The 24,934-nt window shown below is 50.7% G+C and overlaps 9 protein-coding genes across 9 annotated transcripts; 7 read left to right on the top strand and 2 right to left on the bottom strand.

Annotated features, from left to right (window-relative positions):
* Positions 1 to 2,039: 2,039 nt before the first annotated feature.
* N7458_012539 (phosphatidylethanolamine N-methyltransferase) lies at positions 2,040 to 5,259 on the top strand (the record flags this gene model as incomplete). Its single annotated transcript, XM_056915920.1, has 4 exons — positions 2,040 to 2,214; positions 2,388 to 4,989; positions 5,048 to 5,138; positions 5,200 to 5,259. The coding sequence occupies 4 exons, from the start codon at positions 2,040 to 2,042 to the stop codon at positions 5,257 to 5,259; spliced, it is 2,928 nt and encodes a 975-aa protein (XP_056760674.1).
* A 1,826-nt stretch (positions 5,260 to 7,085) lies between these two features.
* Positions 7,086 to 8,107, top strand: N7458_012540 (3' exoribonuclease family protein; the record flags this gene model as incomplete). Its single annotated transcript, XM_056915921.1, has 2 exons — positions 7,086 to 7,224; positions 7,290 to 8,107. The coding sequence occupies 2 exons, from the start codon at positions 7,086 to 7,088 to the stop codon at positions 8,105 to 8,107; spliced, it is 957 nt and encodes a 318-aa protein (XP_056760675.1).
* A 430-nt stretch (positions 8,108 to 8,537) lies between these two features.
* On the top strand, positions 8,538 to 8,897 carry N7458_012541 (uncharacterized protein; the record flags this gene model as incomplete). The annotated part of the gene is made up of 2 exons (XM_056915922.1): positions 8,538 to 8,663; positions 8,751 to 8,897. The coding sequence occupies 2 exons, from the start codon at positions 8,538 to 8,540 to the stop codon at positions 8,895 to 8,897; spliced, it is 273 nt and encodes a 90-aa protein (XP_056760676.1).
* A 1,277-nt stretch (positions 8,898 to 10,174) lies between these two features.
* N7458_012542 (uncharacterized protein) lies at positions 10,175 to 10,650 on the top strand (the record flags this gene model as incomplete). The annotated part of the gene is made up of 3 exons (XM_056915923.1): positions 10,175 to 10,333; positions 10,399 to 10,526; positions 10,587 to 10,650. The coding sequence occupies 3 exons, from the start codon at positions 10,175 to 10,177 to the stop codon at positions 10,648 to 10,650; spliced, it is 351 nt and encodes a 116-aa protein (XP_056760677.1).
* An 815-nt stretch (positions 10,651 to 11,465) lies between these two features.
* On the top strand, positions 11,466 to 11,902 carry N7458_012543 (uncharacterized protein; the record flags this gene model as incomplete). The annotated part of the gene is made up of 2 exons (XM_056915924.1): positions 11,466 to 11,603; positions 11,663 to 11,902. The coding sequence occupies 2 exons, from the start codon at positions 11,466 to 11,468 to the stop codon at positions 11,900 to 11,902; spliced, it is 378 nt and encodes a 125-aa protein (XP_056760678.1).
* A 2,539-nt stretch (positions 11,903 to 14,441) lies between these two features.
* Positions 14,442 to 16,628, top strand: N7458_012544 (uncharacterized protein; the record flags this gene model as incomplete). Its single annotated transcript, XM_056915925.1, has 1 exon — positions 14,442 to 16,628. One exon carries the CDS (start codon positions 14,442 to 14,444, stop codon positions 16,626 to 16,628), a length of 2,187 nt encoding a protein of 728 aa, XP_056760679.1.
* Positions 16,629 to 17,833: 1,205 nt separating this feature from the next.
* N7458_012545 (proline--tRNA ligase) lies at positions 17,834 to 19,928 on the bottom strand (the record flags this gene model as incomplete). The annotated part of the gene is made up of 7 exons (XM_056915926.1): positions 17,834 to 17,947; positions 18,004 to 18,132; positions 18,186 to 18,655; positions 18,678 to 19,210; positions 19,276 to 19,445; positions 19,508 to 19,554; positions 19,604 to 19,928. The coding sequence occupies 7 exons, from the start codon at positions 19,926 to 19,928 to the stop codon at positions 17,834 to 17,836; spliced, it is 1,788 nt and encodes a 595-aa protein (XP_056760680.1).
* Positions 19,929 to 20,163: 235 nt separating this feature from the next.
* On the top strand, positions 20,164 to 22,172 carry N7458_012546 (chaperonin-containing T-complex alpha subunit TCP1; the record flags this gene model as incomplete). Its single annotated transcript, XM_056915927.1, has 6 exons — positions 20,164 to 20,206; positions 20,262 to 20,309; positions 20,365 to 20,450; positions 20,518 to 20,622; positions 20,692 to 21,726; positions 21,789 to 22,172. 6 exons carry the CDS (start codon positions 20,164 to 20,166, stop codon positions 22,170 to 22,172), a joined length of 1,701 nt encoding a protein of 566 aa, XP_056760681.1.
* Positions 22,173 to 22,954: 782 nt separating this feature from the next.
* On the bottom strand, positions 22,955 to 24,035 carry N7458_012547 (uncharacterized protein; the record flags this gene model as incomplete). Its single annotated transcript, XM_056915928.1, has 2 exons — positions 22,955 to 23,933; positions 23,998 to 24,035. 2 exons carry the CDS (start codon positions 24,033 to 24,035, stop codon positions 22,955 to 22,957), a joined length of 1,017 nt encoding a protein of 338 aa, XP_056760682.1.
* Between the last annotated feature and the right edge of the window lie 899 nt (positions 24,036 to 24,934).

Raw genomic sequence — 24,934 nt, forward strand, 5'->3', positions numbered from 1 at the left:
GAGAATCTCAAGAAAGTAGTATGACTAGAAAGCAATCAAAAAACTGCCAAATGAAAGAGGGTCAAGAAGTCAATCGATGGTGGCGGATACGGTGCTTGATAAGCGGCGATGACTAAATTGGAGACGCCGACACCGGGATTGGCTGGGCGGGGTTCTGGTGGAGCCACGTGATCTACATGATGTTCCTCTTTATCATATTCTATAGTCCTGGGATAGTTAGGTACATCGTTAGATGTGCGTAAGTGTAATCGCGATCACCTATTCCATGGCTAGTGACCAATAACTTATGGGCTAGATTAATGCCACATAGAATACTGGAAATATGAAGCCAGCCATTCGTTTATACAGACTTCAATCTATAAACGGTCATTTGGGAAGAAATGCAGCAGCATTGCAATTGGAAATATATGCAGGTTACACCTTTAATCCACTTCCCCACTTTGATTTGACACATACAGATTATTAGAGCCATCGCCATTCCTGGTCTTGGTGAAAGCGGACCTTCGAGCCTCGCCTAGTACAATCTCCAGAACAAGAACATGATCATTGGGCAGTGTATAAAAACGCAACTTAGAGTAATAGAATGATATAGAATGAATAGTGTCATCAAGAAAAGGATTCTGCCGGATGCAAGGAAATACTCAGTGGATAAGGAACTCTAGATGATCAGGATGGCGGTCGGCTGAACGGCCATGCCGCAGGTACAATCTTTTTCGTCAGACCCCTGGTCCTGTCAGAGCTTAACCGATGGTCGGAATCTTGATTTTGCGCGGCCCCAATGCAAAATGATCAGCGTGGCCGGGCCCTAGCCAGTCCCAGTGGTTTCGACTACTGGACTGATGCACGAATTTATGCAGTCGAGGGTCAGACGAAGAGTGGGGGGTCATGGTCAGCTTCTGTCCAGCGAATGATGATATTACTGGCTTATTAGGGATGGGCAGTGCAAGAATGCAGTAGCGGAAATAAATATCTGATGTTAACATTATCAATCTTGCCTGGGCATTGGCCACTAGCACTCCTTATGTAGGTACATATGCGGGCGAGCGGATTGTGATACGCATCGTGGTGTGTGGTGGGAGGCATTGCTGGGCTGTCTGGACGAGATGAATCATCGCCGCAATTGACTACCTAACAGAAGAACGGTCTGCGATTAGTTAGCATACTTATTCGTCCTTCCAGTCGTAGTGAGAAGATTAGAATAGGCTCCGGTAGAAGCTGCTGACCTGCTCAGCTTGCAGTTATCGCGCTTAATGATTCGGCTACTGTAAATACAAAAGATAAGCGTAAACATGTCCGCTCCAAGTCAGGTCTAGAATTCTCTCGAGCCTCTCGTGGCTGTAACTGGCGAGGGTTAGGTCACATTTCGTTCCATGGAAGTACAAGTCAGTTGATGTCTGTCCCTCTCTGCAGGATGGCAGTGGTGCACGAATGGTCTGGTATCCGCATTTGCCGCAGCACCTTTCCCCCGCGGCAGGCCCCACTGATTGAGGAGAGGGTCGCTCTGTGTAACCCATCGCGGCGGCAGGAGCTGGTTGTGACGCAGCGAATTGGCGTGGGGTAAAATCCCCGAGGAGTTGACGACTTGACAATTCGATGGTGTCGCGAGGCACTTGGCGCCAGATGTGCGAAGAGCGAGCCAGGACGGGGTTAGTGTCTTGGGATATGATCGGGTCCCGTTTCTTTCCCCTTCTGCTCCGTTCGGGGCCCGCACTAACTCTCGCGGGCTGCTCCTATGAGATGGAGAGTTAACATTGGCGTCGAGTTCCACACCAACAGGCCAGATTTTCTCGCATAAATCTGACCGCCCATTTTCTTTCTTCCTTTCTTTCTCTTTCTCGCACAGATTTGTCCAAAGACTCACCTGACTAACCCCGTAGGAACAAGGTGTGTTGACATACTACCAGGGTAGGTAGGTATAGCTGACCCGACTTGGTGGGAAAGCGGATGCAAACAGAGCAATTGGTTGCGACATTGTCACATGCTTCTGTCGTCACAGGTTCACCTCTCCCAACGTTTCCACTTCTTTCCTCAACAACATCATGGACCAGGGCCGTTCAACAGGTGCCCAGCAGCCTGATGGGCTGCGAGAAAGAAATGTCCCACGCCCTGATTCAACTGAGGGCTGCGATGCTCTAACTGCGACCGGCGAGTTGGAGGCCAAGGATGAGGCCGGCAAGGACAAGAAGACTTTTGGTCGCACTCCAGATGGAACGGGTAGGTTTCTGTTCGGCTCCCAATTAATTCCTGCCCAGTGCTTCCAAGATTCTGTACCGCGACGAATTAGCGATGCTCGATAATCTCTTGGACATGATGAAGAATCCCCCCGGTCAACGACCCTGACGTTGTGGAGCTACCACCCGCTAACTTGGAATCCGTTGCGTGCTTAGTGTTCACAGTGCCTCAGACCCATGATATGGTCTCACAGCTCTTGTCACCATCGGAGCCCAAGAACATGGGCGATTTGGTGGTGATAGCTCTGCTGGCTATCCATATTCTGCTACTTTGGTATCTGCCCGCTGGTGCAAAGATTCCCGTCTTCGCTTTCATCTACCTTTTCTGGCGGGCGGCGTACAATGGTGGAATCGGATGGCTGCTCCACAACCAGTCGCACCACAAGACACTGATCCGATGGGCAGAGAAGACCAAGGTGTTCGTCAACCCGGCGACGGGCAAGAACCCTCACCCGGCTCTGTACAATTGGATCAAGAAAGAGCTTGAGTCCAAAATTCCCAAGGATTACTCGTTCGACAATGCACCCCTTGAATACAATACCTGGCTTGTCTTTAGACGTCTAGTGGACTTGATCCTGATGTGTGACTTCACTTCTTACTGCCTCTTTGCGATCGCATGTGGTCATCGTCCCGTGGGCGAGAGTATCATCATGACCATTCTCCGGTGGACGGCGGGCATTGTGCTCGTTCTGTTCAATCTCTGGGTCAAATTAGATGCGCACCGAGTAGTCAAGGACTATGCCTGGTACTGGGGTGACTTTTTCTATCTCATCGATCAAGAACTCACCTTTGACGGCGTCTTCGAGATGGCTCCTCACCCGATGTACTCCGTCGGATACGCCGGTTACTACGGAATCTCTCTGATGGCAGCCAGTTACAAGGTCTTGTTCATCTCAATCATTGCCCATGCAGCACAATTCGCCTTCCTCGTCCTCGTTGAGAATCCACACATCGACAAAACCTATAATGCGCCACCACCCCGAAAGCGATCAGTCTGTGTTGATTCGACCTCCAGCCTTCCCTTGGAACTGGACACTCCGAGAGCGCCAACTCCATCCGACGACTTCGTCCCCAATGCGACCTCCTCGTACTCGGCTAAGCCGCCTCCTTCTGTTCATAATCTTTTGGGCTTGAACAACTTGGATCTACATAGAACCACGGACTCGTCGATCATGCTTGTCCAGTTGCTCGTATTTGCACTTACCGCCCTCACACCATCCACACTGCGGTATCGGCTTCTTTTCGTGGCTAATGCTGTGGCGTGGCGGCTGTGGTACTCTGTAGGCATCGGGTACCTGCTCAACAAACAGTCTCGCAACAAAGCCTGGACGCGACACTTCCTCAAGTTTGGTGAAACACCGCAAGAGGCGTGGAACCAATGGAAGGGAACGTATCACCTCAGTATGATTATGTGCTACTCTAGCTTCATTGCTGCTGCGTGGAAAATGTACACGTTCCCGACCGACTGGGGCTATGGTCTAGTCCTGTTCCGCCACGTTCTGGGTGCTGGTATGATTGGCTTGCAGATCTGGACTTCGGTCAGCATCTACGATTCTCTCGGCGAATTTGGCTGGTTCTACGGTGATTTCTTTTTTGATGAGTCGCCAAAGCTGACCTACGATGGAATCTATCGCTTCCTCAACAATCCTGAGCGAGTGTTAGGTCTCGCTGGAGTTTGGGGTGCCGTTCTCATCACAAGCAGTGCCACGGTCACTTTCCTGGCCCTCCTGAGCCACATTTTGAGCTTGTCTTTCATCCAGTTTGTGGAGCGCCCTCATATGCAGAAGCTGTATGGCCGTAGTCTCCGCCAGGATGGTGGTGTGGTCAAGAACTTGAAGAAGTCCTTGCCGCCTTCTCTCAAGCAGCTCCATGGAAGTGTTGATAAAATGTTCGACGACTCTTTTGAGTTTATCGAAGAACTCCTCGACAATGCTCGCCCGAAGCTCGCGGCTGGTGTCAACACCTTCGTCAAAGATACCACCGCTTTGTTCCAAAAGTATCCCGCTCGCATCACCATCTCCCGCATTGACGCCGATTTGGCTGGTTTGAACGTCTCTGACTACTCGCTATCCGTTGAAGGCACTGATGCCAAATCTCTCGACGAGAGCGAGCAGGGCAAGGGTCGTGAGGGTGCCAACGCGCGAATGCCGTTGGATCGCCGAGGTGATCTCAAGAACTTGACATTCGAATATGGTGCTCCGATTAAGGTTAAGTGGACAGCACCTCTCAGCCACAGCAAGAAGGACTGGGTCGGCCTCTACCGTGTCACCGACAACACCTCGCGAGAGGTTACTCGCGTGTCCTCACAGGGCCGGTGGATTGCCACTAACGAGGGCTTCTATGATAACACGACTTGCGAGAAGGGTATTGTCACCAGCGACGTGGTCATTCGTTCCACCGAGCAGAATAGCCGTGAGGGACACGACGTTGCCTCGGGCGAGATCGTCTTTTCTGGCGACAAGCTCTTCTGGACACAAGGCACTTTTGAGCTTCGTTACCATCACAACGGACTACACAGTGTCATGGCCATCTCCAGACCGTTTGAGATCCGCATCCGCCGCTTTGCCGAAGACGATGTTCTCGTTGACAGCAATGGCATCGTGCAGACTGCCGTTGAGAACGCTCTGCTGCCAGTTGTCCGCAATTGCTTCGATCGAGACCCCGAGATTGCGCCGGCGAATGTCGAGGAGCAGTTTGGTAGTTTGGTCGAGCGAGATGGCAAGTTTGCTAAACGAGTTGTTTTCGCCGTCCACCAGATGTAAGTTTCCATTTCCGTCCGCGTTCTATCATGTGTTCATAACTAACCACGGATACAGGTTCGGAGTTGAGTTGGCACCGGAGGTGGTCAAAGCCGATGGCAATGTTTTGAATCTTGCCTGGAGAATATGTAACGCTAAGAAGGTTCTCGTAAGTGAATAATCCTTTCTTCCTGCATTGAGAACGAGTTGCCCTGACATCCCTCGTGCAGGCCCCCTACAGCATGTCCCGATCAAATGGCACCACAACGCCAGTCGAAGGGAAACAATAGACACGGAGCACCGGATCGGCAATCATCTCGGAAGTCGCGATATTTGGGGACATGGCGAACGCAAGATAGGCTTTGGCGTTCGACTCCTTTCCGATTTTGTCTCTATGTTTTGGTTGAATCCAAAAACAAAGAAAAAAAATCAACACCAAAGATCGTCCCCTTTTGGAGTGATGAGAGAAGGGAAAGAAGAAAGGGAAAAAGGGATTCAAAATATGAGGGTGTGGTTTTTTTTTGCTTCAGGACGATGATTCCCCTGGTTGGCTTATGTGACTGATTGGTATTGAATTCTCTTTTCATTTTTATCATCTCTCTTGCCTGAGGACCTAGGGCACTGAGTGGGCTTTGTGGTAGAAGGTCTGGCAATTAACTTTTGCTTCTTGACAATGTCTTCTTTTTTCAGTTTACTTTTGTACATAGCTTCGACTACAATGAATTGCGAGCTTATGATACCACAAAGGTCCAGTGAAAAGATCAACGAGAACAGTAATAATATTTTCAGTGCTGCTATGAAATTGCTACAAGTATCATAATCTAGACTTCAAAATCGTCAGCATGAATTCAATACCGGAGTTGATAATGCGGTAGGCAACGATAGGTCCATATTGCACGGAAAATATGCAAAGGCAAGTAATCAGCCGAGCCAGTTTAATTCATCCCATCCTCTGCCGTCCTCTCGAGCCAAACTGTCATCCAAGACGGACAAGCAGCCCGACCCGAAAGAGCCGGCACAAGTCAAGCGTAGCAGAGCCACACTGAAAACAGCAGAACCAGACGCCGACTGAGCCTACGCCCGCCGGTGCTCCACAACCTTCCTCCCTTTTGCGCCCGGAAGGGTACAAGAGGTCCAGTATTTGGGAGTCGGAGAACGTAGATCGACGTCCAGGCCCGAAAGCACCGCTGTGACAGTGTAGATGCATACTCGAGAGGCGGTTCTCAAGAGAGATCATTGAATGGATTGACTGGTTGTCATCATAAAGGGGGAAGGGGTGTTCCAGGAGAAAACAATGGGGAAAGGGAAGGAGATCCATACATTTTCCAATTGCAAGAAGGTATTGCAAGACTGTATCTTGATTGACTGGAAAATCTTGAAACTGTCAGCTTGATGTCCATCGGCAGCAACGATGTGAAAAGAGACAGTGACATGATTGGAGTAGCATCAGGAGTTTTTGGTAAGGTTTTTGTTATCTTCAAAAATTTTGCAGAAGCAGAACTGAAAAATTTGTTTCATCATGCTAGGGGTGGGTTGGATATATGAAGAAGAATTCAAGCTTACCTGTGGAGGAGGTCCAGCGCAGCCGCCATGCCGTGGTAGCTAGGTCAGTACTGGAATTGAAACCCTGGCTTGAATCGAAGTTAGCTTCTATGTCAAAGCCAACGAGATCGATGATAACAATGGTTATAAAAGAAGTGTCGATCAGATGGTGATGCATGTTTGTTCATGGCCCATTTATTTGTCACCGGAACAGAATTTGGGTAGATTTCAATCATGAAGACGGGGAGGGAGAAGGGGCTGCCTGGGGGCAATGAATGGCAGATGATACTCACAGGAAGTTAGTATAAGACAAGAGTATCAATGCAGATGGAACTTCATCCTAGAGATAGCTCCTTCATCATAAAAAGGGCTGGTCACCCAGGATAAAACAACACAGGCAGGTGTGTGGAAGGAAGAGAAACAGGCGAGCGAAGAAAAAAGCTGAAAAGCTAGCCAGCGGGTGGGGCCCTAGACAAACAGTGCAAACACGCAGGATTTCCGCTTCTGGGCACTTTGACATCTCCATCTCCGATAACCAAGTAACATTTCAACTTTCCAACGTCAAGTTTTCAAGATGATGGCCGACAGGAGAAGGATCAATGGGCCACCAGGTGGCACAAGGCCAGCAGTTTTTGCTTCAAACCTACAATCTGGCACGAGTGCCACAGACCGTGCTCAGCGCCAGCGACAACCTTCCGAGCTACGGAAAATCTGTATGTTGCCATGGACCTTTTTCCTTGCAATTGTAGGTTGCTCCCGCTAACCATAAACGTATAAGTCCTCAAAACTGGTCTCATTCCTACGGCCTCTGGCTCTTCATATCTCGAATTCGAACCCTCAGCCTCTCTCGCCGCTGCTCGCGCCAATCCCAAATCTCTGATCCCACCTTCCTCAGCTCTGAAGCTGGCCTGCACAGTCCACGGGCCCAAGCCACTTCCTCGATCTGCAGCATTCTCCCCGAACCTTGTTCTTACAACGCATATCAAGTACGCGCCTTTTGCTGCCCGTCAGCGCAAGGGTCATATCCGCGATGCCAGCGAGCGTGATCTTGGAGTACACCTAGAAACTGCTTTGCGCGGAGCAATTATCGCAGAGCGCTGGCCAAAGAGTGGTCTTGACATTACTATCACAATTCTCGAAGCTGAAGATGACCGGTGGTGGGGCAGTGCTCCGGACTCTCATGATGCCTCATGGGGCATGATGAACGTTCTTGCTGGCTGTATCACTGCTGCTTCGGCTGCAATTGCCGATGCTCATATCGACTGTCTTGATCTTGTGGCTGGTGGTGTTGCCGCTCTTGTTTCGGACGACTCTGCGAGTACTTCAACGGTGGCTCCTAAGCTCATGCTGGACACCGATCCTGCCGAGCATCGCTCCATCCTCTCTGCCTGTGTCGTGGCATATATGCCTGCTCGGGACGAGATTACAGAGCTCTGGCTTAAGGGTGACAGCTCTAAAGCCTCCCTCGAGGACGGTGATGACCGGACGGGCCATGAAGCTTTGATCGACGGCGCTGTAGATGCTGCCCGGGGAGCCCACGCCGTCCTAGCAGAGGCTGTGCGGGAGTCACTACTAAAAACTGTGGGACAAGCTTGACGTAACCATACCAATTTAATGAAGAAAATAATGAAGTCCTCGAAATCTATTATTCGATCACGTGCCAACGTAAGCCCTCAAAGTGAGATCTATACAACTCGCATCGCCAGTCCCCTACAGCCACTCCACATGCTTTCATGCTTTCCATCCACTACCATGTGATTTCGTATAACGAGTATCATCCACGGCCGTATGATACGGATTCCGGCAGTTGTCTCTCTCGCCGCTATGCTCCTCTCAGTCTTCCTTTGGTCTTCTCCCCATTGTCCACCACCTGCTCGCACCTGCTTCCCGCCAAACATCTTCACCACAATCCTCACACATCTACCACCTCACAGTATGTCATCATCAAGCTATTCATTCCTTTAAGCCTGTCCACCGACACCATTCATACTTAGACTAACATTTCTTCCGATCCTGCTAGCTCATCATGGCCACCAACGACGAGAAGCGACGGATCCTAAATCGGATTCTGGTCCAAAGCCCGTATGACCCGAGACCAGAGCTCTGGATCTACCTGATTTGGCTCTGCCTCACCATCCGCAAAGATGGAAAGGTAAGTTATACATGCATGATATTCCTGTTCACGTACCTCCACTATCGAGACCGCAACCGTGCATGATTCTAACTTTGTATCGTGTAGCCCGATTTTGATGCTGTCGAAGAGGAGACTGGATACTCAGACCTCTTCCTCCGGGAAGGATTCCGTAAATTATCACTGCATGGTGACGTCGTTCGGGCCTTGTTCAAGGAGGCCATTGACCCGGAGGATGGAGGGGACAAGGAGTAGGAGGTGTGGTTGGCCTATGTGACGATCAGCCTTTGTCTTGGGTTTTCCTTGCTGTTATTTTTTGTTTCTAGAAGCGAGTATTATGGTGACTCTCTGTTTCTATCCAAGATACCTTTGGCTTTTGTAACATCTTGAAGGTGTCAGCTACGCCAGCATGACAACTTCCCTCTATCTCCTCATCAATACGCTTTCCATTATGAACTTAACACTCCCCTTCACCATCTACTTTACCAAGATCTTTCTCAGGTGTATTATTACCTGATACATTGTCTTTTATACTGAATTTTACACCCGTGAGCGGATTCCTTGCCACCCACTACAGCTGCGCCAAAGTGGCTTCCAATCAATAGCCTTCGTAGATCGCCAATTTTTAAAGGCATATATAGCAGGTGTCCCTGCTAAAGCTCATTCCAAAGTAACTACCTAGATAGGATCCAAGGATGCCACCAGGAATTCTTGCTTTGTCTGGTTCAAAAACAACGGCGATGCAGGTATGCATTTGTTTCAGTAACCAGTGGGTGGAAACATGATTTTCGTCGCTTTCTGTTCGGCCCGGCTACACTTTCGTCCTATCTTGTGCACTTGTGATAAAGATTTCTTCTATAAGTCAAATCTAGAAAATTCTGTTATATTCGGTGTCGATGAATGTATAACCCACGATTGATGGCGGCTATTGAATGCTTCTCCTAAGAATGACAATTACGAGATGATGGACGAATTGGCTACTCTAATAGCCCGACGGGCCACCGACAAGAAACAAATGGACGAGCCTCACGCTGTAGAATATATCCACCGGAACCACGCTGGATTTGTTCAGTCTCAGGTGAGCGAGGAGGATCAGATTTGAATGGTGTGGCCTCGTGAATGGTAACATTTTTGCAGAATATGCTTTATTGACGGGGGAGATACATGAATGTGGTATACGCAGTGATATTAGCTGATACAGTAAATAAGTAGGATCAATCCCGAAAAAAATGCGGTTGATAATGAAAAAAAGGCGGGAAAGAACAGCCTGGACGCGAGCAAACGTGGACTTCTCCTAGCCTTTAAAAAGACGCACTTTCTTCCTTCTAACGACGTACTTCTCTCTTCCTCATCCCTGGCCTCCTCCTTCCCCACTCCCTTCTGCCACGCACCACGCTCTCCACCCTTAACACGACGCACTACAGCAGCACTCCTCAAGGTCCTGTAAGTTCCCTTCTACCACACTGATGAACATCTAGTATTCAAAGGGGTGCACTGGATGACATGAGCAGTACACTTTTCAGGTCGACACCATGTCTCCCACTTCCCCAAAAGTGGATTCCAAGACCAGAGTGGTCAAGCCTAGAGCCGCGCCCAAGCCCAAGGCCATCGCCGATGCTAAGGCCATCTCGACCCTAGAGAAAAAGGCGTACTTCATCTGGCTCCACTTCCAACTCAAGGAAGGTGATAAGGTACTTGACATTCTTTGAATTCACCGCGAAGACCGTTCTTGGCTAATAACCACTCATCATTCCAGCCTAACCATGCCGCTGTTGCAGCCAAGCTGGGCATTCCCCAGCGCACTTCAGTCAAGCGCCTCAGCGAGCTCAGACTTGTCATGGAGCAGATCGGTAACAAGCAGTTCGATATGGATCTGAACGATGAGTGCGTGCCTCCCCTCCCTTTTTGACTCAAAGAAACAGTGCCCATTTTTGACCAGGATAGCCCAGTAAGCAAGGTCTTCGACAACCTCGAGAAGATTTTCGCGCACGAAGCCATGCTGCGCTGAGTGGCGCAAAGGGCCGTATGGACCAAGTCCACTCATGGGATTCGGATTTTTTATGGAGTACATACCGTTTAGGCAGCTAGATGGGGGGTATGCTTCTTGGATTATGGTTTCGTCTTAACGCTTTGGTTTCCTAGGAGCTCATCCATGTTCATAGATGTCATGATCACCACTCTTGATTGCTCCACACCAAGTATGGAATTCAATGCTCTCTGATTTAGCTCAGGATAGTTCTCTGCCACTACAGAATGACGTAGCTCAAATGCAAGGATAATATTACTCGTTGTGAAGGTTAGGGATTGGGAACGGGGTTTTGTTGGCAAGGGATCTGATATATTTGCAGCCAGTCTATCAGCGGTACTTGGATCATTGAAATTGGTTTCAAACATGTTCATGATATCTTTCACCCGTTAAAAGCTTTCTTGAATTCTATGCGTCTCACACACCTCCCTTGACCTCATCTTCGACGCTTTCAAATACCCAGGATACATTCCTCACCAGGTAGGTGATATTTTTTGATGCAAGACCCCTATTTCCTCTATTGATTCATGTGCCTACCACGGATTCAAAGAACAAGGAACGCTGCAAGCCTCTTCGTTGCATTCACCTCACCCTGCAGTCTTCGGACAGCGTCTTCCGACTCAGTCTCATCCATCTCCTCTACACCAGTCATCCACGTCTGCACCTCAAACGTCCACCTCACGTTGAATCACATCTAACCTAAAGCATTCAGTCGTCCGTTTGGCCTTACATTCGATCCTCATCTGCCCGCTGTGTTCACTAACATATTCATTCCTTGCATCAGGAACCAAGTCAACATGTCTGGCCGAGTCACCAAGGACAAGACCAAGTCGCCCAAGGTGCGCAAAACAGCCGAACCAAAGTCCGAGAGCGCCACCGCTGATGCCAGTCTGGTGCTGCTTTGGCTCTGCTACAAGAACAATGGCGGGAAGACTGTGAGTGTTCTCTGGACGTGAGAGTCCTTGGCCTGCCACTTTCACTGACATTTCTATAGGTCAACTTTGACAAAGTCGGAGCCGCCCTGAACGTCTCGCCTATCGCAGCCAAGTCCCGTTTCCGTCGACTCAAGGAGCGCATGGATGCCGTGGTGGAGGCCATGGAGAACCCCAAGAATGGAAAGGGTGAGACTTCGCCTAAGGAGGAGAAGGCCGACTCTGCATCCCAGCCGGCCCAGCAGGATGCCCCAGATGCTGGACCGATGGACCTCGAGGACGATCTCACAACAGATGTCTAAAGAGAAGCACTCATCGACACGCGTTGCAGACATATTCTCAGGGCAAAGTCGGCGACAAAAGAAGAGTGTTAATCCAGAGGGTGCATTCTCGTTTTTGTTTTGTTGTTATTGCCTTTTTTCCTTTCTTTTTTATGGTATGGCTTGACATTCAGCAAGCGGGAGCAGTCTCATGCACATAATAATACCTAGGTATTACATATGGCGAGCAATGCATAAGACATATTCAAGATAACTTTGAAGTAGTTACATACATCACAGTACTGTAGTCATGGTTTGTAGCCATGGGTAAGTGGCGTTGAGGAACAAAGAAAGTAAAATTAGATGAGCCTATCATCTAGTGGCCCATGCAGCTTCAAGTTAGACTCATGTTTCAGGACCAGGAACCATACCAATCTGACTGTACAGGGTTCCGTACTTCTGTAAGCCCGTTTGAGTGCCAAGTATGTTTCCTTTTGCAGGACCAAGTCCATTGCTGCACCCTGCATGTGATCTTGCACTTGCAACAATTGTTTACGATAGTCAAGTGCTGCTCAAGGAGGCCAGTCGGTGTCAAAAGTACGCTGAGCGGGCCACCCGGGATCCAACGCCATCGAAAATCGAAATCGGAATCGATCGATCGAGAATAGAATGCGATTGGGGTTCGGGTTGAGATTCCTGGTTTGGTGGAGAAGATGGTTAATTGGTTAGGAGTCATAGGACAAAGGCCTATTGACAAGAAGCAGCAAAACAGCCACAACTCGTAGGCTCTCTAGAATAAAAATGGAAAAGACCGTGCTAACCACGATACAGGCATAACATTTTCCGAGGATCTCCTCTGGAAAATCGGCATCTACTACTGGCTAGTGCCTATCCTCCGTGGACGGGGCTTATTGACAGCGGAACTACTCATCGCCAGCAAAAAGGGGCAAAAGATCTTCGTCAACACTTTTCTCCATAGCCCCCCCAACATGGTCCTGCCTTCCCATGGTTAAGAGCGGATCAAGGGACAATTTTTAGTGTTTCGATGGTCATGGGAAATTGTATACATAGAAACCCCGTGAAGAATGCGTGCGGAGTCCTGGGCTACGAGTCTGGAGGCGGACAAGGCTCATCAGGGAACCGGCCGTTCGCCGTTTGAGCAGTTCACCTTCACCTTCTCCTTTTCCCCATCAACTGATTCAACCAAGCCAGACGAAGGATTAATCCCCTGCACAGAATTAACCTTCATTTCCCAGAGTCTCAAATTTGGATTGTCTTTTTTCTTTTCTTTGATCCCGAGGACCCCCTAACGCGCCCGAGTCGATGGAGCGACCCATTTGGCGTGCCAGTCCTCCAAGCCATCGGGTCGTCCAAGAAGCCAAAATTGGCACTCGGTTCACAGGATCGTGCCGCTAAGAACGCGATGGCCCCACGGGCCTGCTTGTCGATCACCTCGTCACACCAATGGTTGTGCCGCCGGAAATTGGGGGCTCCATCGGGTTACTCGTCCGCCCACTGGCCTCGGCCTTCTTCCTACTACGAGAGCTTGCTTGGACTGTACGGAGTACACTCGGCATTTGGTCCCCATTTCACAGGATCGCATTGAGATTGCAGATGAACGCCAGGTGTGAGAATGGACCAGGCGACGGCTGGTCTCCGGACAAAGACTCCGTGCTAGCCTACCAATGATTCGATATCTCACAGGGGAGACATGAGAATTCGATTCGTGCTGCTCGTTGGTCCTGTCAAGAATGGATTCAAACGTTCTGTCATGTGGACCCTCACGACGTCTGGCTGGGGCCGCAGCATCCAGCTTACAGCCTATAATGCAGCCTGGACGTTGACTCCGAAGAAGCTTTTGTTAGCTACATAAGCCCGTCCCCATTCGAGGGCCCCAGCTGTTGAAATTGTGGAAAGAAAAAAGAAAAAGAAAACATCCCTCTTGTGTTGGTCCGGGAACGACTCGTGTCCGCATCGTGTGCGTGGCTGCCTTGGCATCGTTTGAGTTTACCAAAGCCAGTTTCGAACGACAGACGGCCGTTCATGTGTCAGAACTAACGGCAGATGGAGCACTCTTAATCTTTTTTTTAGCGTTCGAACCGTCCTAGCCGTATCGGCCTGGCAGCGGGGCCCATCTGTGCCCGCGGCGAGGGATCATGGAGAAGACCGGACCACTCCCTTTCGCCCCTGATCCAGGCACAATCCAATGAGTGATGGATCTGCACGCGGACCACTCGACATGGCAAGTCTGTTGCCCATGGCCGAGGGTGTGAGCTTCGACTTTTCTTGTTCCATTTCCTCTTTCCTTTCCTTCTCTACTCCTATGATCTCTTCATGAATACCAAACCGTATGACGGTTTCTCAATCGAAAGCTTCAAGGCTGTCATGACTCCGCCTGTTTGATTCTTCACGGCGGCCGTTGGTCCAGTCGCTCCACTTTCAATTTGTTTAGCTTGAGACCTTTTTTTCCCCTTGGCCTTCCCGACGTCACCACGGGGCCGTCTCGTACGCCCCCCAATTCACCCACTCGGGGACATACAGCACCGCTTTTACGCATCAGACTGATTGCAATCTAATCAAAATGGTGGCTTTGAAGAAGCTTTTTCAAGCTGAGCGCGCGCCATCGCGCCCATCAACCGGTGCTGGGTTCAATGGAATGGAGTCAGAAGACCCATACTTTGGCACCGTCGAATCACCCACCCGAAATAAGTTCCAAAATCTCTTGTCCGCCGGTCCTCCATCACCAGCAATTCCATCACCAGGCTTGAGAGCGTTTCAAGCACAAGATGTGGCACATCACTTCGATCAGATTGAGAAACAGTTTGAGGATCTACATCAGCATCTAAGTGAACGACCAGTATCTTCTCAATCGCAGTGCCCGCCACCCGTACCAAATCGTTTTGTTCGCAAGGATCCCAATGCTCGGCATATCGATCTCATGGAAGCTATTGCTCCCCCAGAACAAGCCACCGATAGCAACTCCCCAGTCGCATCGCCTCCTACTAGTCCATATAACGAAGATGTTGCCGAACGGAACATGACCAGATTTCTTCGTATTCAGTATCGAAGCGGATTTGCAAGCTCCCGGATATTGTCCGCCCTATATCAGGAGGATGTTGCAGACAGGAATATCGCAAAATACAGTGGCGCATCACGCTCGCTCTCATCATTAAGCTGCCGCTCTTCCCCTCCCGCTCCTGGGAGAGTACGCAACCTCAGCCGCGATGGACAAAGAAAACGCAATGCCAGAAAATCCAATTGGACTTCAGATGGAGATTTGCGTGCTCGATCTGCCTCGCCGAACAGTGCGTTCGGTGCTTCTTCGCGAAATTCGCAGGCAAGCAGTCTACTTCGCCAACAAAGATCAGCGCCGAGTCTGTTTCCTGACGAGGATGGAGATGAGGCACAACCTCCTGTCATACAGCGCTTGGGCGTTCCTCCAGCTCATAAGCAAGGCAAGCGATGGAGTAACACTCCTTTGCCAGATAGTCCCACACTACCAACGCCCATTAGTGACGGTGGTAGCGCCAGTGAGAACCGTATGGACAGCTCCCCAGCACTCCGAGCTCCAATTACGACGACCCGAAGTTCATCCTTGACTTCAACATCAAAGTCCCCGCCCTCTTCCTCTGGCTCAGCTTCTCGGAAGAACGTGCGAGATCTATCCATCAATACCGACCTAGCCGCCCAAGGCAGGCCGAAAATTGCCCACCGCGCTATCCAGCCCCCCACACCCTCAACTCATGAGATGAAGCGGGCTCCAAGCATTGCAGAGGTTATGCATAGTCCTTTGCGTGCGCCAACCCCTCCACAGCCCTCCCCTCGGTTCAAAGTCTCGGAGATGATGGACCTGTTCAACAAGGCTTACATGTCTACACAAGCCATTAGCCCCCACCCTACGTACGAGAGTTTGCAGGATGCCATTGTCCGAGAAATCAACTCTCACGAGGCCTTCAATAAGGTTCCTCTGCCTGCTGCTGGTCCCCCTTTCACTCCTTCTCCGACTCAGGAAACATTCGATCGCCGTCCCTGGTCCGCTCACCCAGGATTGAGCCGCAGTGCCTCTGCCGCGTCAATTTCCAAAATCATGAGGAAGAGCTCCTTCCGGAAACACAAGCGAAATGCCGACTCCCGCCAGAGCATCTCCACAACCATTTTCCGCAAAGCCTCTTCCTCTCCGTCTCGCCGGCGGCATACCGATGCCCCAATCCCATCCCCGGGTCTCCTCGCCGACATCAAACAATCGCAGGAAACTGCCTCGCCAGAGCAGTTGACTTACATGGACGTGCTGTATCGCGCTACCAACGACAAACCCGGAACGTCCAGCTCCAAACGCCCTCAATCCTCGCGGAAGCGCGGACGCTCGGACTCTACCTCCAATCTCTCCGCGATCATTCGTGCCAATGCAGAGATGCCTCATACCCCAGGTCCCATTGGTGCCATCTACTGCATGCAGGCACATTCCAACTCGTCCAAAGATAGCCAGAACACTGGCTCGCACGAAGACAGCGACGACGACATTATCCACCTCCCCAGCGTTGCCGCGCCGCCCCCACGTGTACAAATCGATGCCGTCGATGATAACAACGTGCGCTACGTGATTGACTCTGCGACCGCAACTGATGCCCAAAGACTCATGAGCTGGCCCCAGCGCTCCCGCCGCAACAAATCGCCTGTACCTACCTCGACACCGTGTGACAACAGCTTGTCCCCGCTGTCCCACGCTCGAATGCAGCTTCGCGGCAATCGCTCCGTCGAGACCTACTGAATAGTCAAGCCATCATTTTGTTGATTTGCCTAAACTGGGAACCTCGCGCTCTCCCTGCATGATAATGACTTTCTCATGATTACCTCCAAACCTGGAAAAAAGCTTGTCCGGTCCCTTCAGTGTCTATTTCTCTTTCTATGGTGACTTTGAACCCTTCACTCAAAGCGTCCGATCTCGATCTTGAATCTCAAGCCTGTCTTTTTCCCTTTCTCCACCTCCTCCTCCTACACACTCTCTCCGACCCGGCTCCTCGCCTACTATCTCACTCCCTACGTCTCATATCTGCTTTCTTACTCTTACTATATCCAACCTATTCACTCTAGTCACTACACTTTCTTATTTCTTGTCATCATCGGCCTACCTTTTCGTCGATTGCCCGCCAATCCATGTGGCTCAAAGCTTGTTCTCTTCTCTTTTCGAATTGTGTCTCAACTATAACCAGATATCAGTGTGCATCCTCCGGTTGGCGTCTCAGTCGATTGATTTACAGGCCGTGTCAATATGTGTATTAACTCTATGCGCCCGAAGAGGCAAAATCTTATTCGCTATCCATTATTCTCTCTTATCCGGACGTATTTTCTTGTTTTGAAATCGGCACGACAATCCTGAAAACGCATCCAATACAGGTACAGGCTTGCTTTGGCAAAATCCTCTCGAGTCACGACTTGGCCCGTAGAAGACGTCATGTGACTGTGATGTATGAACCCTGATCAAGATCGACAGCCTTGTGCAACTGTCACGCAAGGCCGTGGAATGCGGGGATCGGGTTCATGATGTGGGGAAGATAAGTCTCTAGGTCCCAGTTCATTCGCGTCTCAACAGTCGCAGCACTAAGTTAGGCAATGCCATTGCTGATGCTCCTTGGATAACAGTTCAAAGTACATGATATCTTCGCTTTGATTAAAATGAAAAACGTCACTCATTTCTGCTCATAGGCTCATTGTAACTAACCACCCCCCCCCCCCCCCCGGTCCTTCCTGACACAACCCGCGTTTCCAGTCCCAACTCCACAGCAATGACAGGATGCACAAGGTATCTCGGGTGGGACCCCTGGTTGGTAGACCACTTCACATGTAGGGGTCCAAATGATTTTTACGACTTTGAAAGCTCCAAATTTAACTCCACCTTCTCGGCAAGAAATAAGAGAAGAAAGCCTACATCTTTTACCCTTGGAAGGGCTGGGATGAAGGTTTGCATGGAGCGGCTTAGTAGGAGCGGCCAAACATGCACCACTTCTCGGCGAAGTTAGAGCAGCTGGGGTTGATACACTTGGTAACGCCGGGCACGATGCCCTCGGGCTGCTCGAAGGGAATGCACAGCTTTGCGAAAAATGTCAGCATGCACTTACAGGAACTCTGAAGAGATTGGTACTCACACTCTTGCCACCCATTGAAGGGGCCTTGGCGTCGGTGACCTCGCCGGATTCCTCCTCGGCCTTGCGGGCACTCTGGTTCTTGATGGACTCTTCACAGTCCATTTGCAGACAGAAGGGCACGAGGCAAAGCTATGAAAATCAGTGTCTGACTTGGTATTTAAGGGAAAGTGTGTGTATCTCACGTTCTTGGCATTCAGGGCAGGAGTGAAGTCGTCCCAGTTAGTGATCTGGAGGCGGTGGGCCTTGAACTCGGCGTCGGCACGGTTGTACATATCGGTGTGAATGGTCTCGAGGAGCGCAGTCGTGCCGCTAACCAGGTCGGCGATCGGAAGGGTCGACTTGCCATCCTTTCCAGGGATATCACGACGGGCAGTAGTGACAAAGTGACCAGCCGACTCGCCAGGGCCGAACTCCAGACGAAGGGGCACACCACGAAGCTCCCACTGGTTGAACTTCCAACCGGGGGAGTAGCCCTCACGCTTGTCACTCTGGACGCGGACACCAGCGGCCTCGAGGACGGCGACAAGGCCGTCAATCTCCGCGTAGAGCTTCTCACGGTCCTCATCGGTGCTCTTGGCAGTGATACCGACGGGGACAATGACAACCTGCGTCTCAGCCACACGGGGGGGGAAGGACCAGACCCTTGTTGTCACTGTGAATCATAACCATGACACCCAGGGTACGGGTCGACAGACCCCAAGAGTTCTGCCAGACGTGCATAGCCTCCTTCTGCTCACCAGGCTTGGCGGAAGGGTCCTCAACAGTGATGTTGAACATCTTACTGAAGTTCTGGCCCAGGCCATGGGAGGTACCACCCTGAATACCACGGCCAGTTGCAGGGATGTAACCCTCAACGGTAGTTGTGTAGAGACCACCAGCAAATTTCTCTTTCTCGGTCTTCTGGCCCTTGACCACGGGAACGGCAAGAAGCTCGGAGTAAATATCGGCATACCAGTCAAGAATCTGCAGCACTTCTTTCCGGGCAGCATCCTCAGTCAGGTGGGCAGTGTGGCCCTCCTGCCACAAGAACTCACGAGTACGCAGGAAAGGCTGGGGGTTCTTGAACTCCCATCGGACGACGGAGTTCCACTGGTTCAGGCGCAGGGGCAGATCACGGTGACTGCGAATCCACTTTGAGTAGTAGGGGTACATAACAGTCTCGGATGTAGGACGGATAGCAATCTTCTTCTCGAGAGGAGTTGATCCGCTATAATGAAACGTCAAGTTAGTAATCTGCATCTCCAGCAAGTCATTAAGCAGGGAAATCCATACGCATGGGTCACCCAGGCGACCTCGGCAGCAAAGCCCTCAATGTGGTCCTTCTCGCGCTGCAACACATCCTCGGTAACGAACAAGGGGAACGAGCAGTTCTTGACACCCATCTTCTTGATCCTTTTGTTGAACCAGTCTTGAATCTCCTCCCAGATGAAGTACGAAGCGGGCTAGGACAGACATGTATTAGTGATGGCGCACGCGACTGACAGCAGGGGCTTTATCGAAATACCTTCAAGATGAAGCAGCCCGACACATCATAGTAGTCCAGCATATCTCCTGGAGGCGCATTAACAAGTATTTCACCTATCTCAGTGCCCTTTCTTACCCTTGGTGAGAACTTGCTGGTACCAGTCCGGGAAGTTCTCCTCCTTGGACGCATCGATACCGATCAAAGCAGCGCCGTCGACCTTCTTCTTGGGGGCCTTCTTGGCCTCCTTCTTGCCCTCAGACTTCTCAGTCTTCACACCAGCAGCGTGCTTCGCAGCCTTCTCAGCCTTGGCCGCAGCAAGCTTTGCGGCCTTTTCGGCCTTCTTCGCGGCATTCTTGGACTCGCCCGCCTGGTTATCGGCGGGGTTTTGAGTGCGGTCGGGCAGGGTTGTGGGAGCAGCAGCGCTCGAGGCGGCGGCATCGGTGGGATTCTGGCTAGCCATGATGGTGATAAACGAGTGCCTGGCTAGTAAAAAGAGAGTAGGCCAAACTCAAGAGCAGAATTGGAAAGGGGAGTTACTCGAAGTATGACTCCGTCAATAAAAAGTGGGATGTTATCTTCGACACCGCCTCAGTGCGGCAGAACTTTTAGCGTGGCCTCCGACCAAAACCCCCCGTCCACGCCAGCAGAGCTCTGTCATCGCACCTGAGAGCCCTGTTGTTCGACTTTAATTCGCCATGGCAGGCATCTTCGAGGCTCCGCGGAATGCGGACACTCTTTGTGAGTCCTCCGACCCTGAAGGTCATAGCAAGACGCTAACGCAGCTCGCACACAGTCTTGGGTGGGCAGAAAATCACCGGTGCCGACGTCCGAGAGCAGAATGGTATGTTCGACGATCAGCCATTTGATAACAATCGCTTCTAACTGACGATATGCAGTTCTCGCAACTCAGGCTATTTCCAATGTCATCAAGAGCTCCTTCGGTCCTTCCGGCTTGGACAAGATGATGGTGGACGACATAGGGGTATGGAGATACTGGAGTGCCCCGCAGGATTGGAAAGCTCCTTTCTAACAGCTGTTTCAAATAACAGGACGTTACAGTGACAAACGACGGTGCTACCATTCTTTCCCTGCTGGATATTGAGCACCCTGCGGGCAAGATCCTCGTCGACCTGGCCCAACAGCAGGATAAGGAGGTATGGATTTCCATGCCGTCCCCCAGACAGCTGGTTTTTTTTATCTGTTGCTAATTCGGCTGTGAATAGGTTGGCGATGGCACGACTTCCGTTGTCCTTATTGCTTCAGAGCTTCTGCGGAGAGGAAACGAGCTGATGAAGAACCGTATACACCCCACGACCATCATCAACGGATACCGCCTTGCGCTGCGCGAAGCCGTCAAGTATATGAACGAGAATGTCTCAACGAAGGTGGATAACTTGGGTAAGGACAGCTTGATCAACATTGCCAAGACCTCCATGTCTAGCAAGATCATTGGTGCGGACTCGGATTTCTTTGCGAACCTGTGCGTGGACGCCATGTTGCAGGTCAAGTCAACAAACCAGAGGGGCGAGGTCAAGTACCCCGTCAAGGCTGTCAACCTCCTCAAGGCCCACGGAAAGAGTGTTCTTGAGTCTATGCTGGTTAATGGTTATGCTTTGAACTGCACTGTGGCCAGCCAGGCTATGAAGACCCGTGTCACCGATGCCAAGATTGCCTGCTTGGACATGAACTTGCAAAAGGAACGCATGAAGCTGGGTGTCCAAATCACCGTGGATGACCCTGATCAACTTGAGAAGATCCGTGAGCGTGAGGCCGGAATTGTCCTGGAGCGTGTTGAGATGATCCTGAAGTCTGGTGCCAATGTCATTTTGACCACCAAGGGTATCGACGATATGGTTCTGAAGACATTCGTTGAGAAGGGTGCTATGGCTGTTCGCCGCTGCAAGAAGGAGGATCTTCGCCGTATTGCCAAGGCCACTGGTGCTACCCTTGTTAGCACCCTGTCGGACCTGAACGGTGACGAGAAGTTCGAGGCCTCATACCTCGGTCACGCCGATGAGGTCTCTCAAGAGCGAATCTCCGACGACGAGTGCATTCTGGTCAAGGGCACCAAGGTTCACACCTCTGCCTCGATCATTCTGCGTGGCCCCAACGAGTTCAGCTTGGACGAGATGGAGCGCTCCGTTCACGACTCGCTCTGCGCTATCAAGCGCACTCTGGAGAGTGGCAGCATTGTGCCTGGTGGCGGTGCTGTGGAAACCGCATTGCACATCTACTTGGAGGAGTTCGCTGTCACAGTGGTATGTTGCATCTGGCTTTCTAGTTTTCCATATTCTTGATTCTAACTACATTTTACCTTTAGGGCTCCCGTGAGCAGCTTGCCATCGGCGAGTTTGCCCAGTCTCTGCTGATCATTCCCAAGACCCTGGCCGTCAATGCTGCCAAGGACTCATCCGAGCTTGTTGCTCAGCTCCGTGTCCGCCACGCCCTGTCACAGCGTGTGCAGGATGGCGACGCCAATGAGGAGGAGAAGGCTATTGCCAAGAAGAAGACGTACCGCAACTACGGATTGGATTTGACGAAGGGACGCGTTCACGACACTCTGAAGGCCGGTGTTTTGGAGCCCAGCATGAGCAAGATCAAGCAGTTGAAGAGTGCTGTCGAGGCTTGCATTTCCATCATGCGGATTGATACGATTATCAAGCTGGACCCGGAGCAGAAGCAGGATGATGGCCACGGCCACTAAACGTGTTGTTATGTTTTGCTATCCCCGAGTTTACCCTAAAAATCACCGTAATTGGATGTTACATAGAAATGAAAAAGCAGCGGATGGGGCAACTCCTGCTGTAACTGCATATGTATGAACAAATTGATCAAATGGGATATCTACTGTACTGTATCTAGCGGACCTGCGAATTACGCTTTGTGCCGGTTTTGTCGGTTTTGGTTTAGCGCCCCAATACAGTGTGTCGCGTAACCTCTCATTCATCGAACCGATATACAAGACACGACCTCGCCTTTTCGACTGCTTTTCTCCTTCTGGTCCTCCCTTCAACTCCTCTATATTGCACTCATACAGGCAAGGAGGCCCTAGTAGCCAATAGGGGGTCCCTAAAGTACTTACTGCCCTAGTCTGTCAGAATCAGCCAAGGTTGTTCGAGGCTCATCGAAATTGACTCGAAACACAAAAAATCGGCTAAAACAGGACACATATCGCAGGAGATGGCGCTAGCAGCATGACTCGGAATAGGGGAGAGGGAACAAAAATTGTCCAAGGCCAGGATTCGAACCTGGGTCGCGCCCCTTCGTAAGGGCATCCATGGAAGGGTGTGACTCAACGCATGCTACCACTATACCACCTTGATCAAATAATGACAGTATGGGAGGGAGGGTGGCGAAGCTCCCGCTCGCTGTGGAGAGTTACAGGTGGAAAGGCGGCTGGTAAAAGCGGTCATTTTCGACGTCAATACGACAGGTCTTCAGATTCCAGTTTCCAAATATAGATGAAACAACTGTAGATATAGCATCTCACTGCCGCCTCTCGGCCATCAGTCGCCGATACTCCTCCACGATATTCTTTCTCTCGCTTGCCAATTCCTCGCGGCGTCTGAGACTACCCACGGCGTTGGGCACGTTGGCAACATCGACCCTTGCTCCACCGCGAACCTTGAAGACCTCCCTCGGTTTTGTCAACTGCGGTGGGGCCTGAGCAACGTCAAACGGATTGGCCTGTCTCTCCTTGTCCCGCTTCTTCAGCTTTGCCCAAGGGTCGGGGTCATCATCGCCGCTGTCCTCGGCACCATCGGCCTTCTTTTTCTTCTTGGGGACCTTCTTCTTAGCTTTCCCTCCCCGTGCTTCAGCCTCCCACTCCTTCAAGATCTCCAGTTGCTCTTCCATCTCAGCTTCACGCTCCTCACGCTCAGCCTGTTCCCGCTCCCTGATCTTGGCTTCGTCCTCGCGCCAACCAGCTTGCAGTCGTCGTAGATGCTTCTCGTGCTTGGTCATCTTATGATCGCGGACCTTGGGCGCACCCGAGTTATTGGACTTTGTCATCGCAGAGAGGGGCATTTCGCGGTCAACGCGCGCGGCAAAATCTGCCAGCCTCTCTCCAGGTAGGATCTTGGGCATCGCTTTCTTGGCTTCCGCTTTTTTGGCTTCCTTGTCATCGGTGGATTCGGTCTTTTGAGGTTTGGCCGGCGCGGTCTTCTTTGACGAAGTATCTTGGGTATCTGCTGCTTCGCGCTTCCGCTTTTTGTTGTCTTGTTTCTTTTCTCCGGTCTCCAGTCCCGACGGGCGCTTCCCCGTGTTGGCGTATTGCATCAACCGCTGGAACGCCTTAGGGGTGTCATTATCTGTGGCATTCTTGCGCCGAGAAGTCGCGGGGCCCTTTGAGGGTTTTCCTTTGGGTTTCTCCTGTGGCTGCGGCTTTTTTCCGGGCTTGGGCTTTGCTTGCTGTTCGCGGACTGGTAGTGATTTCGCGATCACTGATGGCGGGAGGTCGAAGTGGCTAGATAGAGAAAGCGATGTTAGATTGGATGTATTGTGTAGGTCAGATCGCATATTGGACGTACGAGTCATCCCTCTCCCGTCTCTTGTGCTTGTGAGGCATGTTGAGGTGTAGATTGGTGAGGTAAAAGTGGTGAAGAGCGGAGTGCTCAGCGGAACTTTTTTTCGGGCTCTCGAGTTTATCGGCCAATCAGGGTCTTATCGCGGCCACTCCCAACTATATATTCTCAGGGCTGCTTACAGCCTGACTGGAGGGCTATGCAGCCACTAACATGAGATTCATCTTTTAATTTCATCGTCGGTCTGACCTAATTTTGGATCGCAATGATATTTGGATATGATATAGAATCTCAAAGCTCCCTTCACACCCAAAACACCTGAAATGGAGCTATCGAGCGATTGAAAGTTAGGTCTCCTAGGATGCCTGCTTCGAGCTTGTTCCAATGATTTTGCCACGTCTAGGTATAGTCGATTCAACGAGGTGAATAGTTCAAAGCTGTTCTAAATGTCTGAACCATTTAGGTACAGCTGGTATATTCGATGATTCGGCTGGCGCAGTGCCCTATACCTAATTCGGATGCAGCTTATACTCGTCGCTGTAACTATGATATAAGCGAATCGGTTTCGTGAAGAATTCCACCTTTTAGTTCTACTCGTAACAGTAGTTCACCTTTCAACCCTACTGCTCTATCCGATCTCAGTTAACGCCTACTTCTTTTTCCCATCCACTTCCAATGACCATGCCGGAAATTCCCACAAATCTTGGACAAACGCCCCAACGGATCGAGATAATGGTGAATCGATTTGAAAGCTTAGCTGACTTTGAGATCTACATCCTCGACTGGCTGCATAGAGCTCGGACTGATGATGAATTAGCACTCTTTGACGTGTCTCTCTTTTTTGGCTTTATCACGTTGATGAAGTCATCGACAATCTCTTTGAGGACGTTCAATTTCAGGAAAGAGCCTTCTATGAAAATTTTGTATTTCAAAATCTAGTCGA

This window comes from Penicillium daleae, assembly GCF_028827525.1.
Source record: "Penicillium daleae strain IBT 16125 chromosome Unknown utg000009l_segment0_segment0, whole genome shotgun sequence".
Classification (NCBI taxonomy): Eukaryota; Fungi; Ascomycota; class Eurotiomycetes; order Eurotiales; family Aspergillaceae; genus Penicillium; species Penicillium daleae.